Raw genomic sequence first — 26,345 nt, 5'->3', positions numbered from 1 at the left:
CATTTTCTGATATCTTCTGAAAACATTTCACAAGGTCAGGGGATCCAGAGAGACATATTTGAGCATTTATACAATCTGTCTAGAGATCGTTGTCCTTGGACCTCCATCAGGCTCTCTTTTCAGCTCACCCCACAGGTTTTCCGGAGGATGTAGATCTGGGGACTTGGGTCGCCAAGAAACAAGGTTACACAATGAGGCCACGTTTTGTTTTCTGCCTGATGAACCATTTGTGTGTCAGTGTTGTTTGTTAAGTATTGCCGGCTGGTGAAAAGACCCAGACGTGACCATTTTCAGTTTTCTTATCCAACAAAATATTTGTAAACATCCTGGTTTTATGGTGCCATTTGCCGTAACAAGGTTCCATGGGCCTTCCGAAAAACACAGGCCCTCTGCATCCTGGCTCCTCCACCTCAATGAACAGTGAGCCTGTGTAGATTTCCTACATATTCATCCTTTGTTTCACACCAGAAATTTTCGTTTTTCTATGATGTTTGGTCTTTGTCTTTTCTGACTAAAGAACACTGTTACATTTAAATTTTCAGTAGAGTTAAACAAACTCCTCATGTCTCCATATGTGATGGTAGGACAGAAGGGGCTTTGCTCCTGGCAAAACCTCTAAAAACAAACATTCAGTTAAATGCCATCCAGTTTTAGGGAGACTTAAGATGTAAAATGTTATCGTTCATCGTTTTAGCCTGGGAAAACAAAAATTCATGGGGTACTAATTAGATGTTCATAGAGACTTTAGTTGATTAAAAAAAAATTACATACATTCTAAGAGTGTTTTTTTTTTTTGTTGTGCCAATAATACTAGTGCCACAATTGACTGTTTTTACCCACTGGTTAAAAATACTCAGATTAAGCATTGATATTTTTTACATTTCCAGTTATCTAAGATTATGCTGGTGCAATGAAACAATCATTTCCAGCCTTTTCACATATCTAATAAATCTATTTGTAGAAGTAAATCATGGCAATTTTTTTGGATTTGTGTCTTGATGCATTATATCCTAATTTCACCTTCTGTAGTGCCAGGGCTGTAGGGGACAGAGCGTCAGAGGGACCCCCTTTGGCCCTGGATGATCCATCTCTGGCTCCAGTCGACATGTTCAGGCTTTTGATTTTAGACCCGTTGTGGATTCCTTCATTCTTTATTGGACTGATCTCAGACAGAAACATTGAGTCCTCACTGGTCTTGGTCTCCTCCAGGTACAGACTAAGAGTGCTGCCTGTCATAGAAGCCTGAAAAAGTCGATAAAGACAGAAATTATTTCAACATCATGTAGTACAACGGGGAAAAAAAAACAACACTGGAAACATGCACACATTCTCTGATGTAGTCAAGAATAGGGATTAGCGGCTGAGAGGCATTGTGTAAAACCCTTCTTTGGTCAATCTGGCAGCAGGTGCCCGGCTTGTCTTGTCAGATTTAATTAGAGATTACACATTGATGGTTATCATAATGCTTCGTCTGGCATGTCCATTTAAGCCGAGGGGAGACTAAGGAATCAGAAGGACAAAACAGATGTAGGCCACCTACTTCCAGTTCCCTGAGAATCCCAGACTGGCCACAGGTCTCGAGGTCCTGCAGAGCCTGGGACCAGAAGCTGTCGTCCTTGTTCAGCGAGCCATGGCAGCGAGGGGGGCTGACGAATCTATGACAGTGCAGGAACCAGAACATAAGAGCAGCCCTGCAAGTGTGGAGGCCACTGCTGCGTAGAAAAGCAGCCTGGGAAATGCAGTTTCTTTGGGCTGCTAAACTGGAGAGCCCACCCATTAAAATAAGAAAAAAAATTTTTTTTTTTACCGTAAACTGGCTCAGAAAAGGATTGAAAGGAGCCGAATTAGGTTTAGAAAAAAAAAGTAGGAAACGAAAACGACCAGTTCATAAGGGTCAAGCTTGAGGAGACCTGAGGCAGATGCATCCTTAAGTCTTTTAGTTGCTTTCAGAGGAAAATGTTTTGCGTTTTGAGTGGATAAGGGGTGACAGGACATCTGATTGTAACACCAGAGAGCTTGCGGACAGTTAATAAAGCAGATCAGAGAAAGAATACCTGAGAAAGAAGAAGAAGAAAAAAAAAAGGACAGTTTGGAGAAGCACAAAATGTGAATGCATACAACATGATAAATTAATTCAACAGCAGCAGAGATCTTTCTAAACAAAAACGTAGCATGACCAAGATGTTGAAACAAAGAATACAGCTCTGATCAGAATAACTGGAAGGAGGAAATGTTTCATAAACAATTACTAGCAAAGGTTACAATCCATTTCAAGAACAGCTTGAAGTGGGAAAAGGAGTGTTTGTATGCATACTCAAACTTTTTGTATATGCAAAGTCTACCTGTTCTCCACTGGAATGCATCAAAGCAATCAGTTATTTAAAGTGTACACTTCGTCTGTTTGCAAAGATTTGGAGCATATGTCGACTAGGGCTCACTACATAACCAGTTAAAAAAAATACTTTGACATTTTTGTCTTTTTTGTGCAACAGGATGTACTGTATACTTTGGCTCATTTCAAAACGTTCATTTATTGTTCTCAATCGTAAATAGATTACATATTTTACACTAAAACGACTTTAAAGCTTCTATTATGCCTTTTTCTAAAATGATAGTGTCCACTGCCTTGTGTAGTGGAGACAGTTATGGCTCCATAATGATGTTTTAGAAGCCTTTCACTCAAAAGATTTTGTGCTGCCCATTTCCTAGATCTGTCAATGACATTTAACCCTAAAAGCTAAAAACAACAATTACCCTTACAGACTTTCACACACAGGTTTTTTCTGAAAGTGGACATTTGTTAAATAAATAAAATACCTTGCAGGTCAAAAACAGTGTGCAATTCAGTGGTCTCATCTCTCCTTTTCTAAATGTTGCCAATGGACTACCCTGTCTTCCTCTACAGTACATGTTTTTACTGTTGACATTACAAGTTGTTTGTCTCACTAAAACTGTTGAAATGTTTTACATTTCCAGGCTGCATTGTGGCTAAACAAGACTACCCCGACTAATCTCAAACTGTTTTTTAACTCAGAAGAAACACCCTGCTGTTTTTTAAAAAAGAGAAACTGCCAGTAAGCCCATAGTCTATTCCAAATTGTATCTGACTATGAATGTATTTACAGAATAACTGATGACATTTTAGCTCTCATAATAACCATCTTCAAAAATTAACATAAACAAAGGCTTCTTTTCTTTTGGAACAGATGCCCCTTCCCTCATCTTTGATCATGCCGACATTTACATAAATGCTTCTTTAGTCAACTTGACATGAACATGTGTTCTTTGGAGCTATTTACTATATTAGAAAACACCTGTACCAAACGTGTCAACTTCCATATCTTAGAAGCAGTGCAATTCGCAGCACTGTTCAACCCTTGATGTTCCATCTGTTCATTCAGAGATGAACTAAAGAGGCCAGCTGCTCCCTCACATCCAACATCGCCTGCCTCAATGATTACCGCCCTGTTTCTCTGACCCCAGTCACTATGGAGCGCTTCAATGGGATCCTCCTGAAGTACATCAAGGACACCACCCCTGGCGGCCTGGATTGCCTGCCGTTCCCCTACAGGGAGAATCGCTCCACGGAGGATGCTGTCTCATTAGGACTTCACTCAGCTCCGACTCATCTGCAGCATCCCAGCACTTATGTTAGGATGCTATTCATGGACTTCAGCTCAGGCTTCAACACTGTGTTCCCAGACATGCTGCCTCTGAAGCTCCACAATGTGGGATTATCTCCACCGCTCTGCTCCTGGATCAGTGACTTCCTCACCAACAGGCCCCAGATGGTGAGGATAGGGAAACTCTCATCTGCCCCACTGATCCTCAACACTGGAACGCTACAGGGCTGTGTAATCCAGTCATGTCCTCTTCATCTTTGCTTCTTTGCTTTATTTGACTCTCAGACACATGTCAAAGTACACAGTGAGAGCACCGGAGCTACAATGAATGGCTAACACCAAACCTCGCTGTATACATAAACACAAGAAGTGCACATATACAGCAAACAATAAGGAACTAGCATGGAACGTGCACAGATAGTGGCGTTACTTGAGCATGTCTCAATGATTGGCATGTGGGACAACCAATAGATAAGGTGACCCCCCCCCAGAACTTGAAGCCAAAAAAAGAGATCGTCGACAATGCCTTTAACATTTACATCGTTGATTTGTTTGTGTGTTATATCTGAATTCTGAACCACTGTCTTAACAAAATTTTGTCATGGTTACATAATAATATAATAATTTTCTAATTTCCTATCATTTATTTTTTACCTTTATGGGCTGCAATACAAAGTCTTTCATCACTGAGGCACAGTGTTATAATCTTTGAGTTTTGATGCTCAAGCAGCAAATGCATTAAAAATATTGGTGAGCTACAAATGACAGCAGTCCCTTTTTAAACAACGAATCTAAACATGTATTGGATTAAAGTAACTCAAAGTTTTGCATAATTTAGTCTTGTTTGGGATAATCTGATAAATAAACGATAAATCTTTTCAACATGGATTAAATGCTACATTTAAAAAAACTAAAAAAAAACTTTCATGTTTTGATATTTTAGGAAACACTGTCGTTGGTCAATTATGTGTTTATTTTTGGAAGAACTGAAGACTTTGCAATAAACTTTTATGTTTTCCTTATGTGACCAGAACTGTATTTTTTTTTTTTTAAGTGAGAAAAAAAAAGAAAGAAAGAAAAAAAAAAAGCATGAAAATCACAATTTAAAGACAAGTGGACACAAATGAGGACAGTGGAGAAACTTTCACTTTCTACAGACAGCTGGTGCAACACATAAGATACAACAAAAGAATGTGCATATTATAAATCAAGTTGTGTATAAACTCAAACAAAAAAAAACTTTCAGTTATTGCGGCTAAAGCAAATATTAATTTATCTTAAACATCATTATTAATTTCAAAGTGTGATTAAGCACTTTTTTTTTTAAACATATCACTGGAGTGCAAGGTATGAATTCTTAGGAAGATTTACATGTTAACCTGACATCTACAACGCTATTTTAGCAGTAGCAGCATGAAAAATAAAATCTGAAGTGCCTGTGTTGAAAAGGTATGAAAGAAAAAAAAATAGCTGATTCAGAATTGTTGACAAATTTCAGAAGAAGAGGAAATCTGAGTGCTTTGAACATAATCTCAGACCTCAGGACTCACCCAGGTATCTTGTCCCACTCATCCTCAGTGAACCCTCCATCATAAAGCCCTGTTTGTATCCCCAAACCTCCAGCATTAGAAGTGGTGTGGCCTCTGTGCTTCGGGCGCCTCCAGTCAAGTGGATTTAGGAGTAAATCAGAGGTTTTATGCAGATATGTACCTGAAGCAGATAAGAATAATAATTTCCTTTGAGTAATATTTCTTTCAAGCATTTTCTGTTTTTGCCATTTTCCCCCTCATTGAGATTTCATAAAACAGATTTAGTTAAAATCAGACTAATTTGAACTAAATCTTGAGTAAAGACCAAATAGTTATAGTAGATGGCTATTTATTTTTTGGCCCTTTTAGTAAATAAAATCAACTATACATTTGCCAGGAAATATGTCAAAAACACTCCACTCTAAGAAAAAGTTACCTTTAAACTTAACTTGCTGTAAAGAGATACTAAATGGACCGCTTTTATGTAGCATTGTCTAATGTTACTGACCATGCATTGATCAGTAGGCAACCTGGGCTTAAGTGCTATGCTCAGGGGCACATCGACATATGGTAGGAGAAAGATGGGATCAAACCCACAATGGATTGCGAAACAACTACCTCTACCATTGCGCTACAGTCCATCAAGCATCGCAATAACAGTCGTTTAAATCGCTATGGAGGAATTTTGGCCCATTCTACTTTAAAGAAGCCACACTGTATGGTTTTCAAACCTCAACATGTCTGTTTAACAAATTCTCAAGATTTTAATCCAGACTTTGACTTGACCATTACAAAACAATCTTTTTTTTTTTCCAGTTATTAACCTCGTGGAATGCTTTGGATTATTGTTCTGCAGCACAATCCACTGAGTCTAGCTGAGGATCTCGGCAATCAGTTGAGGTGGTTTGGGCATATGATCAGAATACCCCCCTCAGACTTTTTTGGCCACGCCCCACTGGTAGGAGACCCCCGGGAAGACTCAGAACTCACTAAAAGGACTATATATTCAGTCTGGCATGGGCACACCTTGGAATCCCCCAAACTGAGCAGGATATCGTTGCTTCCATAACCCGGTCTTGGATAAGTGGAAGAAAATGCATAAATGGATGGAACTCTAAACATGGGAGGCCATCTCCCATCTCCACTTTTAAAAAACATACAGTTCAGCATTAACCCTGTTGCCCAGCCAATTTCAAAGCAGTTCACACCTTTTAGCAATTGACAAAATGTCTGTGAGCCAAGCTAACAGTACTAACGGCACCTCATCGTTAGGGGACGCCATTTTGCATGAGAAAATGTAGACGTGAAGAATGACACATCACTAAAGGTTTACAAACTTGGAACGTCTCCCTCACTAGCTTTGAGTGGAAAACATTTTGCTCTTCATCCAAAGTTTTTTTTTTTTATACAACTACAAGAACTGAAGTCTGGTTTTGATTTTAACCTTTTTTTTGGATTGACCATATACCGGATGACTGGCCAAGCATTTTTTTTGTTGTGATGAGAAAATACTTAAAGATTCTCAAAGTCTTTGGTATCAAAATGATTTTTTTTGGCAAATGGGAAATGTGTCTGTATGCAAGTAAAACCGATAAAGGGTTGAGTCTAGTCTGTTGAATCAAGAAATTTCTTAAAACAGAACCAGCCTGACTAAAGGTTCTCAAAAAACAACCCAATCATACATCAGTCTAAAGCTGAGGAAGAAAGTTGTAGACCTTGATTAGTCTGGGAGGGTTCTAAAGCCTTTTTCAAAGTTTGGGGAGTCGGATGAATATCAGAGAGAACCAGTGGGAAATCTTACCAACTCACTAAAACTACACACCGACTACGACGAGGTCACAAACTAACTGAGGACTATACCTAAAGTACTGTAGATCTCACTTGCCTCAATTAAGGTCAAATGGTCATGAGTCAACAATAAGATAAAACGGTCTCAATGGGAGCGCTCCAAGGACAAAACCAAAAAACTGAATTTTTCACGGGGTTAAATACTTTTTCATTGTTCTATACCAAAAGAAGACAGGACTGATTTTCTTTCACAGCAAGTGAGCTCAGGGCCCCACCTTGGCTAATGTACCCCGCATCAAACGCTGCGCTGTCCCAGGAGCTCATGGCTGAGTCTATGCTGGGAACCGTGGCCGAGTAGACCTCTGAGAGTTTACTGGTTTTTTGGGAGTCCGTCAGTTCATCCTCTGGATCGCTTAAAAGGCCGGCTTCTTTGTCTGACAGCCGCCGACACTCAGACTCTGGGAGAAAACAGAGCAAAGAGCTGTTACTTCAGGAAGAGATATTACACGTTTCATCTTCAGAACTAATTTTTAAAACATCCTCAATAAAACAGCCTTGTTTTTTTTTTTTTTACTTTGTATCCATGTGTGCTTGTTTGCACACATCGGGGAATATAAAAAAAAAAAAAAAAACTTAGGCTAACTTAGAAGATAGGTCTGTATATGCAAACTAAATAAATAGAGACATGCAAGCAGATAACCGCATGCTAAAAATTACATTTATAAACCAAAACATGTGTTAAACATTTATAAAGCAAAGGACAATGTTTTTTTTTAATTCTTTTCCTTTTCGTTGTTGCCATTTGAAAGTTGAACAATTTCTATTTAAATTGATTATAAAACAAATATTTCAAAGAAAGTGGAGAGATGTATATATACGGTCAGCTTGTTTTTTGATCTTGAGGGTGACGGACTCCCCGGCCATCTGCAGCAGATGGATGGCCTCACTCAGAGGCTTCCCTTTAAGGCTGACGCCGTTGATGGCGAGCACCCGGTCGCCTATGTGGATAGCCCCGGTCCTGCAGGGACAGGAAGGCAGGGAAAGAGTTACCCGATTATTACCAGACAGCAACAAAAGGCTCGCTTAGAGAATCCTGTCAGACTGCCAGCAATCGGACAGAGATAGAAACAAAGAGGCTTCTTGTTGTTGAAAGAACCCAGACAGCCATTGTTTAAGAGTCTCCTTGATTAGTAAAAACAAAAAATATGAATCTAAATCACTTTTGTAACAGTAAACAGGCTTCACATGTTCTTAAGCCTGCTATTTACTCACCTTTCAGCCAGACCTTTCTTGGTGAGGCCAGAAATGACGATGGGGTCGAAAGGTTCCTCTGTGCCAGATATTGTAATGCCCAGGGGTCCGTTAAACCTCTTCAGCTCAACGGTGTAGATGATGGAGCCTGACATCTCCAGCTCATCTACAGCAAAGAGCACATAATGCTTTCAGGAGCGTAAAACATACAACACGCTCCTTGAAAATGTGCAATATAAACACAGAAGAACTGCAGTTTACAGCTGCTTGCTAGTTTAGGACACCTAATCATCCAGACCTAAATCATTATCTGGGTATAATCCTTTATACCATAGCGTCAACGCCTAAAATTGGCAGCTCCATTTCCTATGTGGGAATACAGAAGAGTAATTTGAGCAGATAAAAGTCGGATGCTTTGATTAAACAGTGCCTTGCTAAAGCGTTCGTTCGTCTTGAACTGTTTCACATTTCCTCACGCTACAGCCACAGAGTTCAACGTGTTCTATTGGGATTTTGTGTCGAAATGGGGAAATCATGCATTGTTTCCAACATTACAAATATAACCATCTATTTCCACCATCTTTTGATAAGCTTTGTACAGCTTTCCTGTCTCTGCTGAAGAAAAGCTGCCCACACAGCATAATGCTGCCACCACAATGTGTCAATGTGGCAGATGGCGTTTTCAGAGGGAGGAGTTTTGGTTTTCCATTACAGCGTTTTGTACGTATGTAGGCCAGAAAAGAGGAAACTTGTTTCATCTGACCAGAGCACCTTCTTTCATACATTTGTTGTGTCCCCTACATAGCTCTTGGCAAAACTGCAGATTTGCAAATCCATTGTTTGCCAGTTGGGCCATTCTCCCTTTTTCAGATGGTTTAAACCAGGGATGTCCAAACGGTTCAGCACATGGGCCGAAATTGTTCTTTTCTTTGGTCTAGAAAATATCAGTATGAAAGGAATATGTAAATCATTGTTGATCCAAATGTTAAAAAGGGGTATTGGTCCTTTGCCAATACTCTTCCAGTGTGCAAATTAGTTTGGGCTTACTGAAAAGAAAAACTTAATTTTTTGGTCTAGCAGTGTACGATTTCAGTCAGTATTTCTTTAAAGACACTTGCTATATTTAGCCAATTATAATAAATGACCAATCTGTCTGTATGATTTGATTAAATTTGACTTTGTAAAGTGCCTTGAGATGATGTGTTGTGAATTGGCTCTACACAAATAAAATTGAACTGAATTAATGATCCCACTATTTCTAAGATTGTCCTGATTACCAGTGGACTATTTTAAGTACTAACAAAAATTATTTATGCCACTTTTAGACATGCAATAAAGTAATGCTCAACACAACCCATCTAGATAATCATTTGTAAATAGTGTAAGACTACACTTATTACAACTATTTGCTCATAAAGGTTAACCATTTACAACTTTATAGATATGTATGGTATTGTATGTTTCATACATGCAGTGATTTACTCTATAGCTGCTTCACACCTGGTCAGTACCCGCCTTTGCACCATCACTAGTTTGCTGACATTGTTGCACTTTTAGGCATGTGGAAAATTAGCAAATTTTAAATTCAAGCCATCTTTAAGCCTAATTGTGTTGTACTGTACATGTGTGTGAATTGATGTAACGATGATTGCCATTTCAGACAAGAAAATGGAATTCACCCAAGCCTATGTTAGCTTATTTTGCTTTGTTTACATTTAATCGTACAGCCCCTATAGGATCAACGGTATATTGGAAGAGCTTTTTAATGCAACAAATTGAAATGATGTTGACCTGCATTGTCTGTACAAATAATCCTCTCAGGTAAGAAGCTAAACACTTTTTATGCAGCCGTAAATACTGCATTAGGCAACTGTAGCTCCTGTGCAAGTACTTTAATCTTTTAATTTGCTTTAAACAGGAACATTTGTTTTCTATGGGGGATTCATGTACCAATGTTGTCCTCGTCCTTCTGGATGCGCAGTTTGACCATGTCTTCGGCCTGCTGCAGGACGTGCATGGCGTCCTCCATGGTGCAGTTCTCAAGGCGCACAGAGTCGATGGCCAGCAGCCGGTCTCCAGGCTCCAGAGTGCCTGTTCTAGCAGACACAACCAAGAGCAAGATGATCACAACCATTAACTCGGACTCGAGGCAGCAGCAGCAGAATCCTCTTAGCCTCAGCGTCTCATTGGGATCTGCGGGGGTGACCGTAACCTCACCCTAAACCTAATCAACCCTGAGCCTTTCTAAAATGTAGCCGACCCACTGATCTAGTTATGATACCTAAATCCTATTATGCTCCTGTGACACAGCAGACATGGATCTATCCTGTACATGAGTGAGTCTGTGTAGACCTTGAGGAAGATTGTCTCTGATATAACCTGCACCATCTGACTGGGAACTATAGGTGTGCTGGCTCTGCATGATGGAACCCACCTGTGGGCTATGCTTCCTTTCCTGATGTCGGAGATGATGAGGGGTTTGCCGGGTTTCTTACTTGCTGGTAAAAAAAGAAAAACAGAAAAACAAAAACATAGGATCTTATTTCATTTAGCAGCAACACTGGAACAGAGCAAACTCTGAACTCTTCTTTATGTTGCATCTGGCAACCACTTTCCCCAGAGCTACTTTCGTTAGAATGGCTAACGAAGGGCATTGGAACAGACTGGTATTATTCAGTGGTTACTAAGCTATGTGCCTTCATGTTTACACAGGTCTGAACTTTTTGGATCAGAGAACTCTGATTTCTCGACTTAAAAAAAAGGGATCCGGTGTTGTTGAGCAACACTGCCCTCTGCTGGCGGTCCCACAAACCTACCGCTGATGGTGATGCCCAGCTCCACTCCCCTCCGCTTCGGTAGTTTGACATGGAAGGTGCCGCTGCTCGGAACCACAGACTCTAATTCAGATTTTTTTTTTTAAATAAATAAAAAACAGGAAGGTCAGGATTAACCAGAATTTCGATTTGACAGAGTGAAAAATGTTCTGTAGCCATACCTGCGACATCAAACTCAACCTCCACTGTAACTTTGTTTGCCAGAGCAGAGTCTCTGAGCAGCTGATGAGCTTCCTCCAGAGTCCCATCTTCAGTCGGGATCCCATTGATGGACAATACTCTGTCTCCAACTTGCAACAGCCCACACCTTTGTGCCAGTAAATAAGAGAAATTAATTTATGCATCAAGGCATTAGAACAGCACTAGGCAAATAAAAAAAATCTTCATTTGTAATAGAAACTTTGTACATCCCAATGAAATTTGTCCTCTGCATTAAACCCATTGCTTAGGGAGCAGTGCGCTGCCACTGTGCGGCAACCAGGAAATATTCTGGGGCCAAAAGGTCTTATTTGAGGACTCCCGAGTGGCAGTCTGAGGGATTCGACCCAGTGAACTTGCACCTAGCTCTAACCATGAGGACACCGATCCACTAGCTATATAAATACTTTTAATACTTAAATTTTGCTTCTATGATGTTTTATTGTGTTTTTTTTATTATTATACTTTAGGAACTGTTTTTAACCCCCTGCTATTGTAACACTGATATTTGATTTTAAATGTAAAGTGCATTAGAAATAATAATAATAATAATAAATATTTTTTCTTTATTTTATTCCCACTCTTTGTTGATTCAATGTTTATTGGATTGAGTGTTTTATTGTTGATTCTGTAAGGTGACCTTGAGTGTTGAGAAAGGTGCCTATAAATAAAATGCATTATTATTAATAAAGAAAAATCTGGGGACAAAATGCAAAAGCAGAAATAAAACAGAACACAAAAACGAAAATAATGTAAAAAAAATACCTAAAATAGAATAAAGAAAAAAAAGAAAATGAAACCACAGACAAGATAATGGACAAACTAGTATATACCTCTGTGGTCAAAGGTTTGAGAGTCACAACAGTTTATCATTTACTATGAAAACTAAGATGTCTGTAAAATGTTAAATTCTTGAAGGAAAAATATATTAAACAAATATACTGGCGTTTATAGCATTCATCTCCCTCTTGTAGCAATATTTAAATATTTAAATATAAACCACGTCTGCTTCTGGTGTTTGGCAACTGACAAAGAGCTAAATCAGTCTGGGATTTTCTGATGTGAGTTTTTCATTCTGAAAGAATTTAATAATTAGGGGGGGGGGCAGGTTTAATTTGCTTTTCTTAGAGCACTTTATTACATGTCCTGCATTACTCTTCTTCAGCTTGACCAACATAAGCATCCTGACCAGAGCATCAAGATACGAACCTTACCAGAGGTAACAGATCCAACAATGTGATAATGATAAATATGATCAACTATTTGTAAATATATCTCGCAAAAGCTGGCAGCTCCAACTCTGCACATCAGATCGGATATTAAAAAGCAGCCAACAAATGAAACGGAGCGCCACAGGATCGCCATGAACACCTTTCTGGTGTCTTTACATGAGCTTCAAAGTGATCTCCCCAAAGGAAACGCATGTGGAGGAGGGAGAGGGCATAAAAATGATAACACCATTACTGAGACCCCAAACTGTGCAGGAAAACGTTAAAGTGCTGTCAGCTGAAATTAACTCACTGAAAACTGCAGCTGGTTGACCTTGCATGGGGGCTGAGGCACTAAAATCACAGAGGGCTGCTGTACTTGAGTCACTTGTGTCAAACTGCTTCTGGACTAATCATGTTACAGGACCCGGGGGGACACAGATTCGCACTGCCGACACACACACACACACACACACACACACACACAATTAGTCTTGTAGGACAGACACCGTAAACTGGCCTCGTTTAAACTGCGTGCTAACTGCAACATGTCGTGCCTTCTGAATTCAATACACCTCATTCTGCCTTTGACCGTGAGAAAAATGAGGAAACATCAGAACCCCATTTATGCATTTAATGTATCGCTGATTTATTCATCATATCTCCTAATTTTACACAGAACCCAGCAAAGTCTAGGTGAGTCTTTAACACTCGTATAAACCTGTACTGCCCCCACCTCCTTATATTAAAATGCACAAGTACTACTGACTAGCTGAGTAACACAGCTAGTGTTCACAGTGCAAAGCTGCCACTAGCATAGCTGGGAAAAAGAGGCGTAGCAGATGTTTCCATGCCTTCAGCCCTCAGCTGTCCTTTCAGAGATATATCAAAAGACTGCAAAGAATTATGAAGCATTTACAAAAACTTGGTCTTAAATAAAAAATAAAAAAATGTGTTTGTTTCTATCCAAAAAGCTAAACAGGCTTAATATTGGGTCTGTAACATAAGGTGACCAGATTTCTATAATGAAAACCGGTCACGTCCATTATGATGCACTGAAATCCAAAAGGTCATCCAAAAATCGGGACTGTCCCGGGAAATCGGAGACGTCTGGTCACCCTGCTGTAACAGTGACCTAAACCATGCAACCAAACCAACTAAACCAATCTTTCAAGGCCACCTCACTCCCTACAACTAAATCCCACAATAAACCTGTGGGGTAAGCTGAAGACGGCATATAAAGGGGAGCCAAGGCTCTGGATGATCCAGAGAAATTACGCAAAAATAAAAAGGTCCAAGAAAACCTTGCCTGCAAGCTGATTTTTCACAGTATTTGTGCTTTTACACACACACACACACACACACACACACACACACACACACACACACACACACAAATCCATCTTGTCCAGCTCCCGCTTCAACGGTGCAGGCCAATCACATTGCAGTATATTATGGTTTAAGGCGGGACATATCAGCTGTGATGAAAGCAAAAACTGAAAATTTCATCTGTGAAAGAACAGGAAGAAGTGCCTTGACAAGCATAACTTGTTTTGGTTTCTCATGGCGCCCTGCTGCTTACAACATTTTCATTTGATAACATGAAAACAATCACCTTGATAGGCGGGCACTATAGGTGTCGCTTTCGCCCAATCAGCCTGAAGAGTTCTGTTGAATGTCTCTCCTTTTCCCGAACAGATTCAATAGGAGTGCTACACATTATCAATCTGGCTTGTCTGGTTAAGTCTGAGATCCCCAGCCCTTTCCTGACACCTTGTGAAACACTGAAGAGGAAAACTAACTCTTCTGTTGACAAAGGGAGTTTGTATACAGTGGGGGTGTCTGTGCTTGTTGCAAGTAATTGTGTGGCATGCCGCACCCCTCCCAAGCTTATCAAATTCCCTTAAACCCCACCCCAAGACCAGATAATTTTAGTCTTGACATCTAAAAATAATTAGTTTCTCTTGAAACATCCATTTCCCTTTCTCCTGAAAAATATGTAAATGAGGTTTAAAAAAAAAAAAAAAAAAAAAAAAAAGATTTTTTGCTGCCTTTTTTCCTGGTGTCTATAGCCTATGTTCTTAGGTCTTAAGGGGTTAAAGGTAGGATGGTAATACACTAGCACAATAAAATAATGAAGGCTTCTCACACAGTAGAAGCCTTACAGGTAATGCAGGAGGGTTGCCAGATTGATGCTACATCCACACGGACCCTTATACTGTATCCACACGGAAAAGGTTAAGCATAAAGATGAAACCACATGATGCTTGAGGAGCCGTAATAGGCATTGTAATACCCAAGTCACGCCAGTTCGTGGCGCAGTAAGGCTGCCATAGAAGAAAAACAAGTAAAAAGAGAACGGAGAAAACAACGCATCCTAGCTCCTATTCCTTGACCTTTAAAAGGAGGTGAACACTCCTTTCCTAACCACAAGAACTCAAGTGGGTAGGAAAGGAGCTTCAAACTGCTGTGCAGATGTCTAATTCGTCATTACGCAACAGAAACTCACAGATGATTCTAGTCAAGTCCTACAGCCTTCTGAAAAAAGAATTACAAAATGCACTCTTTCTTCTCTCCGCACTCTCGACGTTAGACCCTTTTGGATGCAGCCAATGATAACAGGAACGAGAACAGAGGCATTTGTGTGGACCGACAAGACGGTCTTCACAGACTTGGCACAGCAGCAAAACTGGATTAGTGTAAAATCCACAATAAATTCAATAGTGTCTGAAACACAACTGCAACTCCAAAGTCAGCCAATGTTGTGTCGAGGAGGTATACATAATAAGGGAAAGACGAGGTCTACTTCGGCTCGCATGCACAAACAGGCCAGTGTGTTGCCAGTAACCAAGCTTTATGCAGATAAGGGGGGGGGGGGGGGGGGGTCAAGACAACCCACCGTGGGGGATGGCTTCAGACTGAACCACTCAGGGAGCAGATCAAATGTAGTCGGTTTAACGGCTGCTTTATCTGGATGGCACTGCCTGTCTGACCAAGAAGTTTGCCAGATACACCCAAACCCAACTTTGCGTGGATGCAACCCAAGTCCCAACCGCGCAGCCCACCCCACTGCCAATACACCATTAGCGTCACAAAGAACCTAGTGTTCGCTTTTTCTTCTCCAGACAAATAATTTTTCCAGAAGCTGTCTTACTAGTGCACATCTTTTCAGCTCTGCCCACAAACCTTCAATAGGACTGAAATCTATGCTTGACTAAAACATTTTTTTTGCTCACCTAAACCCACCTTTTAACCTGTTTGGGGGTATTCTTAGGGTGCTTGTGCCCGAGTCGTTTTGCAGAAATATGTTTTATATAATCTGAAAAATTACATAAAGTTATCCGTAAGTTTAAACTATTTTTCTGCCCAATTTCCATCCTCATCCAGACTTGGAAAAAGATAAAAGTACATTCCAGATTTGTATTTATTCTTTTACATTCCAAAGAGCTGCAGTTTTTTAATTAAGATTTAAGATTAATAAATTTTGGTTATAAAAAATTATTTTAACCATTTCTGATTATACTTTAGTTTGTGTCTATGCTGCCATCATTGCATACATGAAGAGACTCTGTATCTCTATAACACCTTTCTGGTTAAATCAACCAAACACTGAGAAGCAAAGGCTCTGACTAAAGACAAAGTTTAACTCAATAGCTTTTCACTTATTCCAACATCTTAGAATATTTGTGAAAATTTAACTAAAAATAAAAGGTTAAAAGAAAAGTCACAGTGCAGCACTCTTCACAAAAAGCAAGCATAAACATGGACTTTGAAATCCAAGAAAAAAGGTAATGAGATTACTGTACGACTCCATATTTAGATAAGCTTAATATATGGATTTTTCTGTCAGCCATTTTGAATATGCATTCCAGCAATAACCCCCCCATTTTCCTTTAAACGTCTCTAAATGCAGATGTCCTCGGAAGAGCTCTGAAGCACTCGGGGCGGGCTGTGACATACAGGCATAAAGACAGCGCGTTTGTTCAGTCACATACAATACTTCTCTGCTTGATTTGGAAAACTTAAAGCTTGCTCTGGGCTTCACGCCAACAGTGGAAGACAGTGCTCACAAATGCCATTAAAACCTTGCAAAAACATGACGATCCAAAAATTTTAGTGTTCACATTTTAGTTAGGTAAGGAGACATGATTTGTCGTTAACAGCATCCAATTTAATGTAAAAATCTGCTACAATACAGAAGAAAGCCTTCTTGTCCCTCTACATTTAAAAATGGAAAGAACAGCAAGAGCAGTAGGTTTATCAATGTAATGACTTGCAACACCATTTCATTTTGCATCAGGAAGAACTAATTTAGCAATAACACTTTAATGACCACACTTGGGAGCAATTAACCCACATTTCCCCCCCATCTGCGATTCTCATCATCACAATGTCCCCACCACTTTCCATGTCTTGTTCTGGACAATCCACATTAAGTTTGGGCATTATGAACAATGATAAGTCCACTGGACAAATCATTTGCATGCAGTGCATTTCAAAAGTAATCACACCCCTTGAACCTTTCTCTTTTCGTCAAGTCGCAACCACAGACTTCATTGTATTTCATTGGATGTTATATGTTAGACCAAAACAAAGTGTGAGGAAAAGAATAGATGTTTTTTTTTTTTCAAAAGGTTTCTTTTGTATATAAAAAGCCCTGATAAATGTGGCCTGCAGAGGTGTTTACACCCCCTGTATCATTGTTACATTTCATTGTAATCCCAGATTTAGGCCTTTTGGTGCATGTCTCCACTAACTTTGCACATCTGTAAAAAGGACATTTGGCAATTCCTTGCATAATGTCGTCAGCTCGCTCATACTGGAGCGAGAGCGCCTGTAAAGCATCATTTTCAGCTCTTGGCTGGTTCTTCTAACACATGACATGAATATGTTTTGATATAAACCAGTCTATTGCCAGCCACAGCTGCAAATTTAGGGTTGTGGTCCAACTAGAATGTGGACCTTAATCCCAGTCTCAAGTATTTTGCTGCCTCTAAAGGGTTTTCTTCCAGGATTGGCCTGAATTTAGCTTCAATATGTTACCATGAACTCTGGCATGCTTTCCTGTCCCTCTCGAAGAAAAGCATCCCCGCAGCATAATGCTGCCCCAGCCATTGGGAATGTGTGTTTGTGGTAATTTCCCACAAAATGCAGCATATTTCAGGGAGGCTAAAGAGTTTTTGTCTCATCTGACCAGAGCACCTTCTTACGCAGACTTTAGTTTCTATGTTGCTTGCGACAAACTGCAAAAATGACTTATGGCTTTCTATCAAGAAATGCTTTATTCTGGAAACTTGCAAAAAAAAGGCCTGATTTGTGAACTGCTCAACACAGATTTATGTCACACTTTGTAGGTTTTTGTCAAGTACATTGAAAACCATTCAGCAATTTTCTCCATTCCATTGCACTACTTTGTGTGGGTTTAATAAACAAAACCTTAATAAAATACATTCTGGAGAGTGGTTTTAATCACACAAACAGTGACAAAATTGGAAAAAAAAACTTAAGGCACTGAACATCAGACCTTTGAATTTTGGTGGTAGTGATTACTGAATTGTTTTAGGTTGTGTTGAGAATTAAAAATATATCTTAGTTAGGGTTACTGAGGAAAGCAGAGTTGGGTCTGTCCTTTCCTGCTCCAGCGTAAGATAAACATGGAGTTTTATTGCCCTGAGGGGGCGGTCAGCAGGAGAGGGGGTCAGTCATCCTCCCTCTGAGCTTGCAGGAGGAGTTTTAAAGTTGATAAAAGGAATGTCTTGGTAAAACTTACTTCAGACAGACAGATTTATCCACCGCGGTGAGAACAACATCTTGTAATGGTATGTACTCTGTCTCCATATTTAATTTCTAAGAATTAAATATGTACTTAAACCGTTCTACCTCTGATCAATGATTCCTTATTTTATTGTCAAATCTTAAACCGGGGTAAAAATGGGCCTTTAGTAGCGAAGCAGGATTAGGCCAAGAATAAAAATATCACAGTTGTTACAGTCATGAACATATTTATGTAAAGGATGTCTCCTTCACTTTAAGTCAGATCAGTAATGAGCATCCGACTGTCCACTAATGTAAAATCTGAAGCAGTTTTTCAATGCATTACATTTAAAATGACAGATAACTCGAGCTACATGATGTGCGACATCTAAACTAAAGGCTCGCTGTCAGATGAATGTAAGTCAGTTAAATAGTGAGGGAATTTCTGACAGGCGTATTACATTATTACCACCGATTCCCTTCAGATAAAGTTGACCGTGTTTTGTGGCTGATTTGTGGTTCGGCGTCTGAATGGGTTACCTCTCAGCCGGGCTGTCGGGCTCTATAAAGCGGATGACTGGGGGAGCAGACAGCGTTTCTGTGGCAAACACACCCCCTTGCAGCTGGATCCCAAAACCTGTGAGTGGATCTCCCCTCAAGAGGACTTCGCTCGTTTCCACATGGAAAATCTGCCCCCCGGGGCCGACAGAGCTGGAGGACAGGGACACTGAGGAGGAGGGGAGAAATACACAGAGTGAGAGAGAGAGAGAGAGAGAGAAGACACGTCAGGCAGCGATATCAGTGGGAATGTGGCAGATAAATGGAGCAAAGGGAGGGACCATTGGAGATGGTTTTGGAGGGTAAGGAGAAGAGACATACACCCACTGGCACAGCGGCATGAGAACGGCAGGAGAATGAGTCACAGTCACGCTTACGTCAACAATCAGTTGAATCTATTCTCACACAGAGGGTGAAACGAGGCTCAGGTTACTCAAATAAATCCATTTCCACACCTCAGTGCAGGCACCTCAAGGCTCAAAGGCACAAAATAAAAAAAATTGCATTCAGTGCAGGACTTTTGTGATACACAACATCACTTTAGTCAGGCTGACCTATTAAACTGATGTGGGGGGGGGGGGGGGGTATAATACGAGTGCAGGTCTGGATTTCAAACATGCAAATCTGTATGAATAGACCACTTCTTATACATAGACCAGCACAGAGTGCTTTACATCAGATAAGAGGAAGCTAAAGATAGACAAAAGCAAATTCCTGGATAGTTTAAAAAAAAAAAAAAAAATGGGTGAAGTATAGAAAAATAATACCTTTTCAAAGTTAATATGACAGTTCAATAAGACTACAGATAGGAATCATCTTCAGGTTAACGTTTAAAAAAAAAAGCTTTAATTGCTTAACTGAATCTAGACTGCTGTGAAAATGTACTTTCTTACAGATTTACTGCTTTTGCCAACTAGATACTTCAAATAAAAGTAATGATAATGACAAAGATAACTTGAGTAAACACAAAAAGCACTCATCACCCCTTGTTAAACTGAATAATAATAATAATAATAATAATAATAATAATAATAATAATAATAATTTGTTTAAAGCCAGTTTCAGTTTTACTACCCAGGTCTGATTCCTACCAGAAAAGTTCAATAAGTTAAATAAAAAAACCTGTCCATTTTGGTACATCCAAAATCCAAAGTCAGTGACATCTGTCAGCGTGGATCAAGTGACAAAGACATTTGTAAGACTTGAGCAAACCTTCATCCACAAATGGAGAAAACCTTCCAGCCACAGTGGCTGATCAGCCAAAAGGAATGACCCCACTGATCACTAACCCAGGAGGTCACAAAAGAACCCAGAAACAATAGCTTAAAAGCATTACTGACCAAATATTCATTCATATAAAAATCACCAAGACGTTTGGGGAAAATAATGAAACCACTGATGAGATAAAAGTGAAACTTTTGGTAGGTTGTTCATCCCGCATCAGACAAAAAACTAACAGTATTTCAGAAAAAGAACATTATACGGACAGGCAAACATGGTGGATAGTGAGGTTGTCTGAGGCTGTTTGGATACTTCAGGACCAGGACAACTTTCTACAATTGATGGAATAAAGCATTCTGCTATCTATGGTGGTTTGTGACCTTAAACTCAGATGCACTTGGATTATTTCTCAGGACGATGTTCCAAGGCATACCAAGGTCACCAATAAATAAATAAATAAAAAAAAGGTTGTTTAGTGGACAAGTCAAAAATACAGACTTGAATCTGAGAAGCTAAAGCTTGATTTTCTTAGGTTGGTCATGTTCCAAAATCCCTAATGTGGCTAAATTGACGATTCTGCTAAGAAGAGTGGGCAGAAAAGTTCTCCACAGCAATGGAAAGGAGTTATTTGTCACACATGAGATGGATGGAAGTTGTCGCCGCTAAGCACAGTCCAACTAGTTGTTGGGTTTTGAGAGCAATTCCCTTTTCCCCAAAGGTTTTGGTTTAGACAATCCCCCCCCCCCTAGTAAATTAAATCTGTGTTGTATTTACTTTGGTTACTTTTATCTCACATTCAAATATGTCTGGGTCTGAAGCTAGCGAAAACAGAAGAAATCTTTAAGGAGTGGATTTTTTTTTTTCACGGCACTGATTTTGTCAGATTGAAAACAAAAAAAAAGTCTTAAGTTTGCCTTAAAAATGAACAACAGTCTCTGCTTTAATGATCTTTCTTACACGAGCTCTTATAATCCTTCTTCCTGTTCCTCCTCTTCCCAGTGGAGTTGCGGGGGCTGGCGGGGGCGATGGGAGCTACGGGGCAGGGCAGGGTGTTGCTACCTTGGCTGCTGAAGCCTGATGTGGCCGTGGAGGAAGGGGAGAAGCCACCGCTCCCAGCTGCTAAAAGAAAATACAGTAACAGCCACTTGAAAGCCAAAATCATCATCTGCAAAATGCAGCAAGAGTGAGCAGCGGTGACTATTGTCAGGGTAAGCCTCATGAAGAAAGATCTTAATAGCTGTTTCCGCTAAGGATCGACCAAGAGGGTCCTGCCAGCAGCAGAGCTGTCATAAATGATAACTTACATTTGCAGTGGTCCTGCTGGTTGTGTGGGTGGCTCGGGCTGCTCCATGTTTTGCTGTGGCTGGCATGTGGGGGATGGCAGTAGTTGGCGCTTTGGTCCCAGTGATGATGGTTGCTTTTCTGGACTTTGACTGCAGCGGCAGCAGCAAAAGAGGCAAACGCATGCATCATTACAACAAGAAGCACTGATCTGATGCATGATTTAAAGAAAAAAATTCAATCCATTGGAAACTGTCGTATTCTTTTCCATGTCTAAATTTATACTTCAGCTTGGGGGATACGTCAACAAGTAGTAATGGATATTTAATGTCTTTTACCCAACACACTAGATCGAGTCCTGCAGTTTAGTGTGCTTTTGGAGCTCAAGGCACACATTTATGGCAAATTCTTGAAAGGTGAAGAAAATAATCTTACTTTTACTGGCCAGCCTCCAAAGAGCTGCTTTCAAACTGAAAATCATTTTGATCATTTCATTCTGACAAAGAGAGTGAGACTGCTGATGACAGGCAGGAGGTCCTGCTGACTGACTGCCTGGCGGCATGTGACTTGTCCTTGATTGAGTACAGCTGAAGGGCTGATTGGTATTAAGGCGGAGTTTCTCGCTGCGTCTGATTGGCCCTGCTTTATGCCAGTCTGTATATACCAAATTAGCCCAATGCAGATTAAACTCACAACGCAAATGGTGTTGCTGATCTTGAATCATTACACTGTTCATGTAAAACCTGAGCATTTAGCCAGACTTCATTCATGAAGGGATCAAAGGGAAAAACAGCTGACCAACTGGTTTACCCTCGCCTCAATAATTACCTCCCTTCCAGATTCAGGCGGCTGGATCAGTCGCTCCACGCTGAATTTGTCAGCCATCCTCTTGCTGCTTCGTTTGGAAAAGTCTAATCTCTGACAGCTTGCTTGCGTGGATGAAGGGTTTTCTGGAGAGATTGCTGACTCGTGCCCATGACGTTTGCAACACTCAAGGACCCTGGGTAAATCCAGTCATATGTATTCAGACTAAATGCAGCGGAACCTCTGGCCCTTTTCAAGAAACCAAGTTCTGTGTAGCTCAAGCCAGCCTGAAAAGCCCTGACTCTGCCAGCTTAAATTAAGCTCACCTAGGGCACTCTGTCCAAGAAATTTTGCTTTCAGTCTTAGTGGGTGGAACGATACGTCTTCTCCTAATCTTTGGGTGGCTCTATCAGTCTCGTTAAATCCCCTGAGCAGATTAAACAAATTGCATCTTCTAATCATGCCTCCGCCCAGAAAAGACGAGCTGTAGAAATTTGTCTTATCGCAAAAGTAGGCTACTCTTATTCAAGTGCTGAATTGTTGCTGAAGGCAAATATATGGATCGTTACCATACCAGTTACAAAAAAAAAAAAAACACGTGCATTGTTTATCTGTAGTGGAGCACGTGGACTGTGCTGCATCCACTAAAACATTCGGATTTACCATACCATCCCATATAGCCCAAGTGATGTGAAGCAATTTTTTTTAATCTGTGTGCAATAATGAACAGGGATGTTTCTCTCACATATTAGTGCTCCTAGTAAAGATGTGTAAAACATCTTAAAATAAACTGTTATTTATTGTTGTAAAAACATGGTCAGGCCAACAAGTTTAGAGAAATCTAACCTTTAATTTGATTACATTTGTGCAGTAGTGGAAAACCACACAAAAGGCCCTACATCATCCTACATCCTCCTACATCATCCACCTTACCTAACGGTGGACATGAAGTGCTTTTCCACACGTCCATCTTTTTGTATCCCTCCAAACTCCAGCTGGATGTTAGTGTCATCTGACTAAAGTGAACAATTCCAATTAAAAACCCAGAAAGTTTTAGTAAACTTTACGTATCTGTGGTTGTGATGGTAGGACAGAAAAGGCTTTTCTGCTGGAATGCCTCCCAAATAGCCGGTTGGCATGTAAATATCGTGCGATAGTTGTCACCTTTCACTGCAGTTCTCTAATCGTAAGGATATTTTTTCACCTCTCTATCCATCCTGAACATCCTTGCCTTGCTTGGTCACCAGTGGCTAAGAAAAAAGGGCTTCTATGTCGCGTCATGTTTATAACGGAGTGAAACAAAAAGTTGTGATTTTCTAAACAAAAGTTCAGAGAGACTTTGATCAGCTCGAAAAACATGAATTATGCTCCAGTCAAATTTATTTTATATGGACTGTACCAAAACGGGCAACATTGGTGATTTTGTGAAAATCAATAATTATTCCTTATGACAGGATGTTTTCCCTAATGAATAAATGTGCTCTAATTAAAAGTTACATTTTACGAAACAATAGATTTAGTTAAATTTAAAGTAATTTATGACACCATTCCGCAGATACTGCAACATTATGGTAGCATGATCAAGGGATCTGAATGCTAAACTACTGATTACTGTCTAGATGTCCCACTGCAGCCAAAAATAGTTAACAATAAATAAAAAAATACAAAAATGACTCACTGAGCTGTCAAGAAAAGGTAATCCCAGCAGGAAAAGGGTTGTTTTCCCAAAAATCTGTCACATCTTTTTGAACCTTGTTTGATCATATTCAAAATCATCATGGCAATTCAGTTTCCATATTTAAGCTTTTACAATTAAATAGAACTTTTATTTGATTTGGCAATTACTAGACTGCCTTATTTATCTGTATTGTCTCTTAAAGCAGAAAAAAATTGCTTTTGGTTTTTACATTAGTCAAATATCAGAGTGATCATTGCTTTAACCTTAAGAAAACAACGATCAGTCAAATTCCTAGACATGACTGAAATAAAGTAAGCAATTTACTTAAAATACATTAAAAGCTAGACCATTAATAAACAGAAACAACTCTGAGGAAACAGAATCTGTGAACATATTCAACATTAAACTAAACATTTCTTTTTTTTTTTTTTTTACTTTCTCCTCTAGTATGATCCTTCAGGTGTCTTAGTGTTGGCAGGGACAAACTTCTTATGGCTGCAGACTCCAACATAATACCACAGAAGGTGGCAGGAACATGATCTCTGACAGAGAAAACTCATCTGTATGTAGTTTGCTGATATCCATGGAAGTGTGCAACCAACGCAAGCGGCTTTAGGCATACAAAAGAACAAACACAGACAATCCGGAAAAAGACAGCCAAACCCTTTTTTCTGCTGTATGTTACACAGCAAAGAAGAGAGTGGGCACAATATGTATGACAGAACATGAACGTTTGGGAAAAAACGCACGCATGCATGGAATGAATCAGCTACAGCTCCTCTCTGGACATCCTCCGCAAAGAGTGGGAAGTTTAATCTCTACAGATTTATCTGTTTGTGAGGTATTTTTTAACTGCTTTCAGTGGAAACTGTGTCATACATACATTTTACATACATAACATGAGATAGTAAAGAAAATAACACTCTGACAAAATAAAAGCGATCATAAATTACTGATTGGCAGATTTTTCAAAACCACCTTTCTTCATTATTAATATGAATGTCATTGTATTTTAGAGCCAGATGAACCAGAAACCCTAAAGTTGGGAAACATGAATACATCACAGTTGATCTTTTTATTGTTTTTTGAAGTGAATTAGTCATTTTAAAATAGGCTTTTCTGGGAAAAAAAAGTATTTTAGTCACTAAAAACGTGAGAACAATCAAAAGAAAAGTTGTAAACACAATGGCACACGCCGTTCAATGTATCTGCAGTTTCACCTTCAGCGACTCTTCTGGTCCTCCATACTGAAGGGTCACAGAAAGGCTAAATGAAGAAAATAATGCAATTCCAAAAAGGATTTGACGGTGCAAAGTGAAAAAGAAAATGGAAATGGAAAAGGAATAACCTCTTTAAATGTTTAATAAGGAAAGGCATGTATATAATCAGATCTATGAAATGTGGTTTTTAACTCTCCATTTATAAATAGGATTTGAAGATTCATTTTCAAATTGCAGTATTTAATACTGGATTAATAAATACAATTTACAATTGTTCTTTATTATTTCAATTTAAAATGTGCGATTACAAAACGCTTTTCAAATTGGATTTCTAATTGCATGATTTAAATGTTACATTTAAAATGGTGGTCTTTCTATTTCAGTGACTCTGCTGGTCCTCCATGCCCCTCAGGGCCCCCATACTCTTTTGAAAATGGTTTGGCATTTTACAGTCCAAATAAATTATTTATTAATAATAAAAAAAAACGAGGTAAATAACCAGAAGAAGCAAGTTTTGTTTAGTCAATTGTTTTTCTTGCTCACATCTCATCTTTTTAAACCGGGGTTTTTGCAACCTGCAGGACGTACCCGTGTCTTGTGGCCTGATGGGAAGTCTAGTTTGACTGGCTGGAAGAATCTCAAGCTTGAGGTTCTCCGAGGTGCTGGCCAGCAGCTGCGTCGCCTCCATCAGGGAGCAGTGCTCGGTGTTGGTCCCATCTATGGACAGCAGGATGTCTCCCACATGAAGCGCTCCACACCTGAGAGTGAGACAAAAGCTGAGGCTCTTTGGGGTGTCTTCTCTGTCAGGAAACTTTTTGTGTTGAGGGAACATTTCAACAGTATGCTTCACCTTTCCGCCACACCTGCTGGCTTTATCTTGTCAATTATGATGACTTGCTTGCCTCTGTATATTGTTGTTGTGAGGCTGATCCCCAGACTGGCTGAAGGACCTTTCGCTATTTCCACCAGCAGAGGGCCAGAGGCCTGCTGCACTGCCTCTGGAACAGACAACACAGCCATGCAGAACATTACACAGACCCACTGGATCTAAGCCAGCAAATAAAACATCCTTATTTACTGTCGCAGTTGTGATAAAAACGGTGATGGCTGAGCATGTGCATATTTGAGTTACCGGTTATTAAGGCTCTTCGTAATACCTGCCTGAACATAAGCTGTCTGAAAAATACCTAATGACTTCATAGGAACGGTAAATGAGGTGGTTAAGAAATCACGAGTCTGAATCTACTCCTTTTAGCAGCTTTGTGTGCAGATGATGAAATATTCCATTGCAGAAAAAAACACAAGAATTTAAGATGCAAATGTTATTGTATTTTTTACAGAGATTTTAGAAATGGAGACCAGAGAGCGTGGCATCCCGCAACTAAACCTCCATGGAGA

At 39.7% G+C, this 26,345-nt stretch overlaps 1 protein-coding gene across 7 annotated transcripts in view; it reads right to left on the bottom strand.

Moving 5' to 3' along the window:
- LOC105926067 (glutamate receptor-interacting protein 2) overlaps window positions 1-26,345 on the bottom strand; it is a 54,466-nt gene that overhangs the window by 6,381 nt on the left and 21,740 nt on the right. For 4 of the 7 annotated variants that reach the window (XM_036132776.1, XM_036132777.1, XM_036132779.1 and 1 more), the window contains exons 8-22: window positions 25,798-25,945; window positions 25,536-25,705; window positions 21,269-21,397; window positions 20,922-21,083; window positions 18,726-18,912; window positions 11,187-11,332; window positions 11,008-11,088; window positions 10,626-10,689; window positions 10,142-10,287; window positions 8,213-8,357; window positions 7,819-7,958; window positions 7,216-7,398; window positions 5,174-5,333; window positions 1,541-1,655; window positions 1,021-1,242 (exon numbers count right to left, since the gene is read on the bottom strand). In XM_036132776.1, coding sequence (XP_035988669.1) covers window positions 1,021-1,242; window positions 1,541-1,655; window positions 5,174-5,333; window positions 7,216-7,398; window positions 7,819-7,958; window positions 8,213-8,357; window positions 10,142-10,287; window positions 10,626-10,689; window positions 11,008-11,088; window positions 11,187-11,332; window positions 18,726-18,912; window positions 20,922-21,083; window positions 21,269-21,397; window positions 25,536-25,705; window positions 25,798-25,945 — 2,198 coding nt within the window. Of the gene's footprint in view, window positions 1-1,020; window positions 1,243-1,540; window positions 2,055-5,173; window positions 5,334-7,215; window positions 7,399-7,818; window positions 7,959-8,212; window positions 8,358-10,141; window positions 10,288-10,625; window positions 10,690-11,007; window positions 11,089-11,186; window positions 11,333-18,725; window positions 18,913-20,921; window positions 21,084-21,268; window positions 21,398-25,535; window positions 25,706-25,797; window positions 25,946-26,345 lie in introns of those variants that run through there. The other 3 variants (XM_036132778.1, XM_036132781.1, XM_036132782.1) reach the window with 3 other exon arrangements.

Source organism: Fundulus heteroclitus, unplaced genomic scaffold (genome assembly GCF_011125445.2).
Source record: "Fundulus heteroclitus isolate FHET01 unplaced genomic scaffold, MU-UCD_Fhet_4.1 scaffold_54, whole genome shotgun sequence".
Taxonomy (NCBI): Eukaryota; Metazoa; Chordata; class Actinopteri; order Cyprinodontiformes; family Fundulidae; genus Fundulus; species Fundulus heteroclitus.
This window is presented reverse-complemented; position numbering and strand designations above follow the sequence as displayed.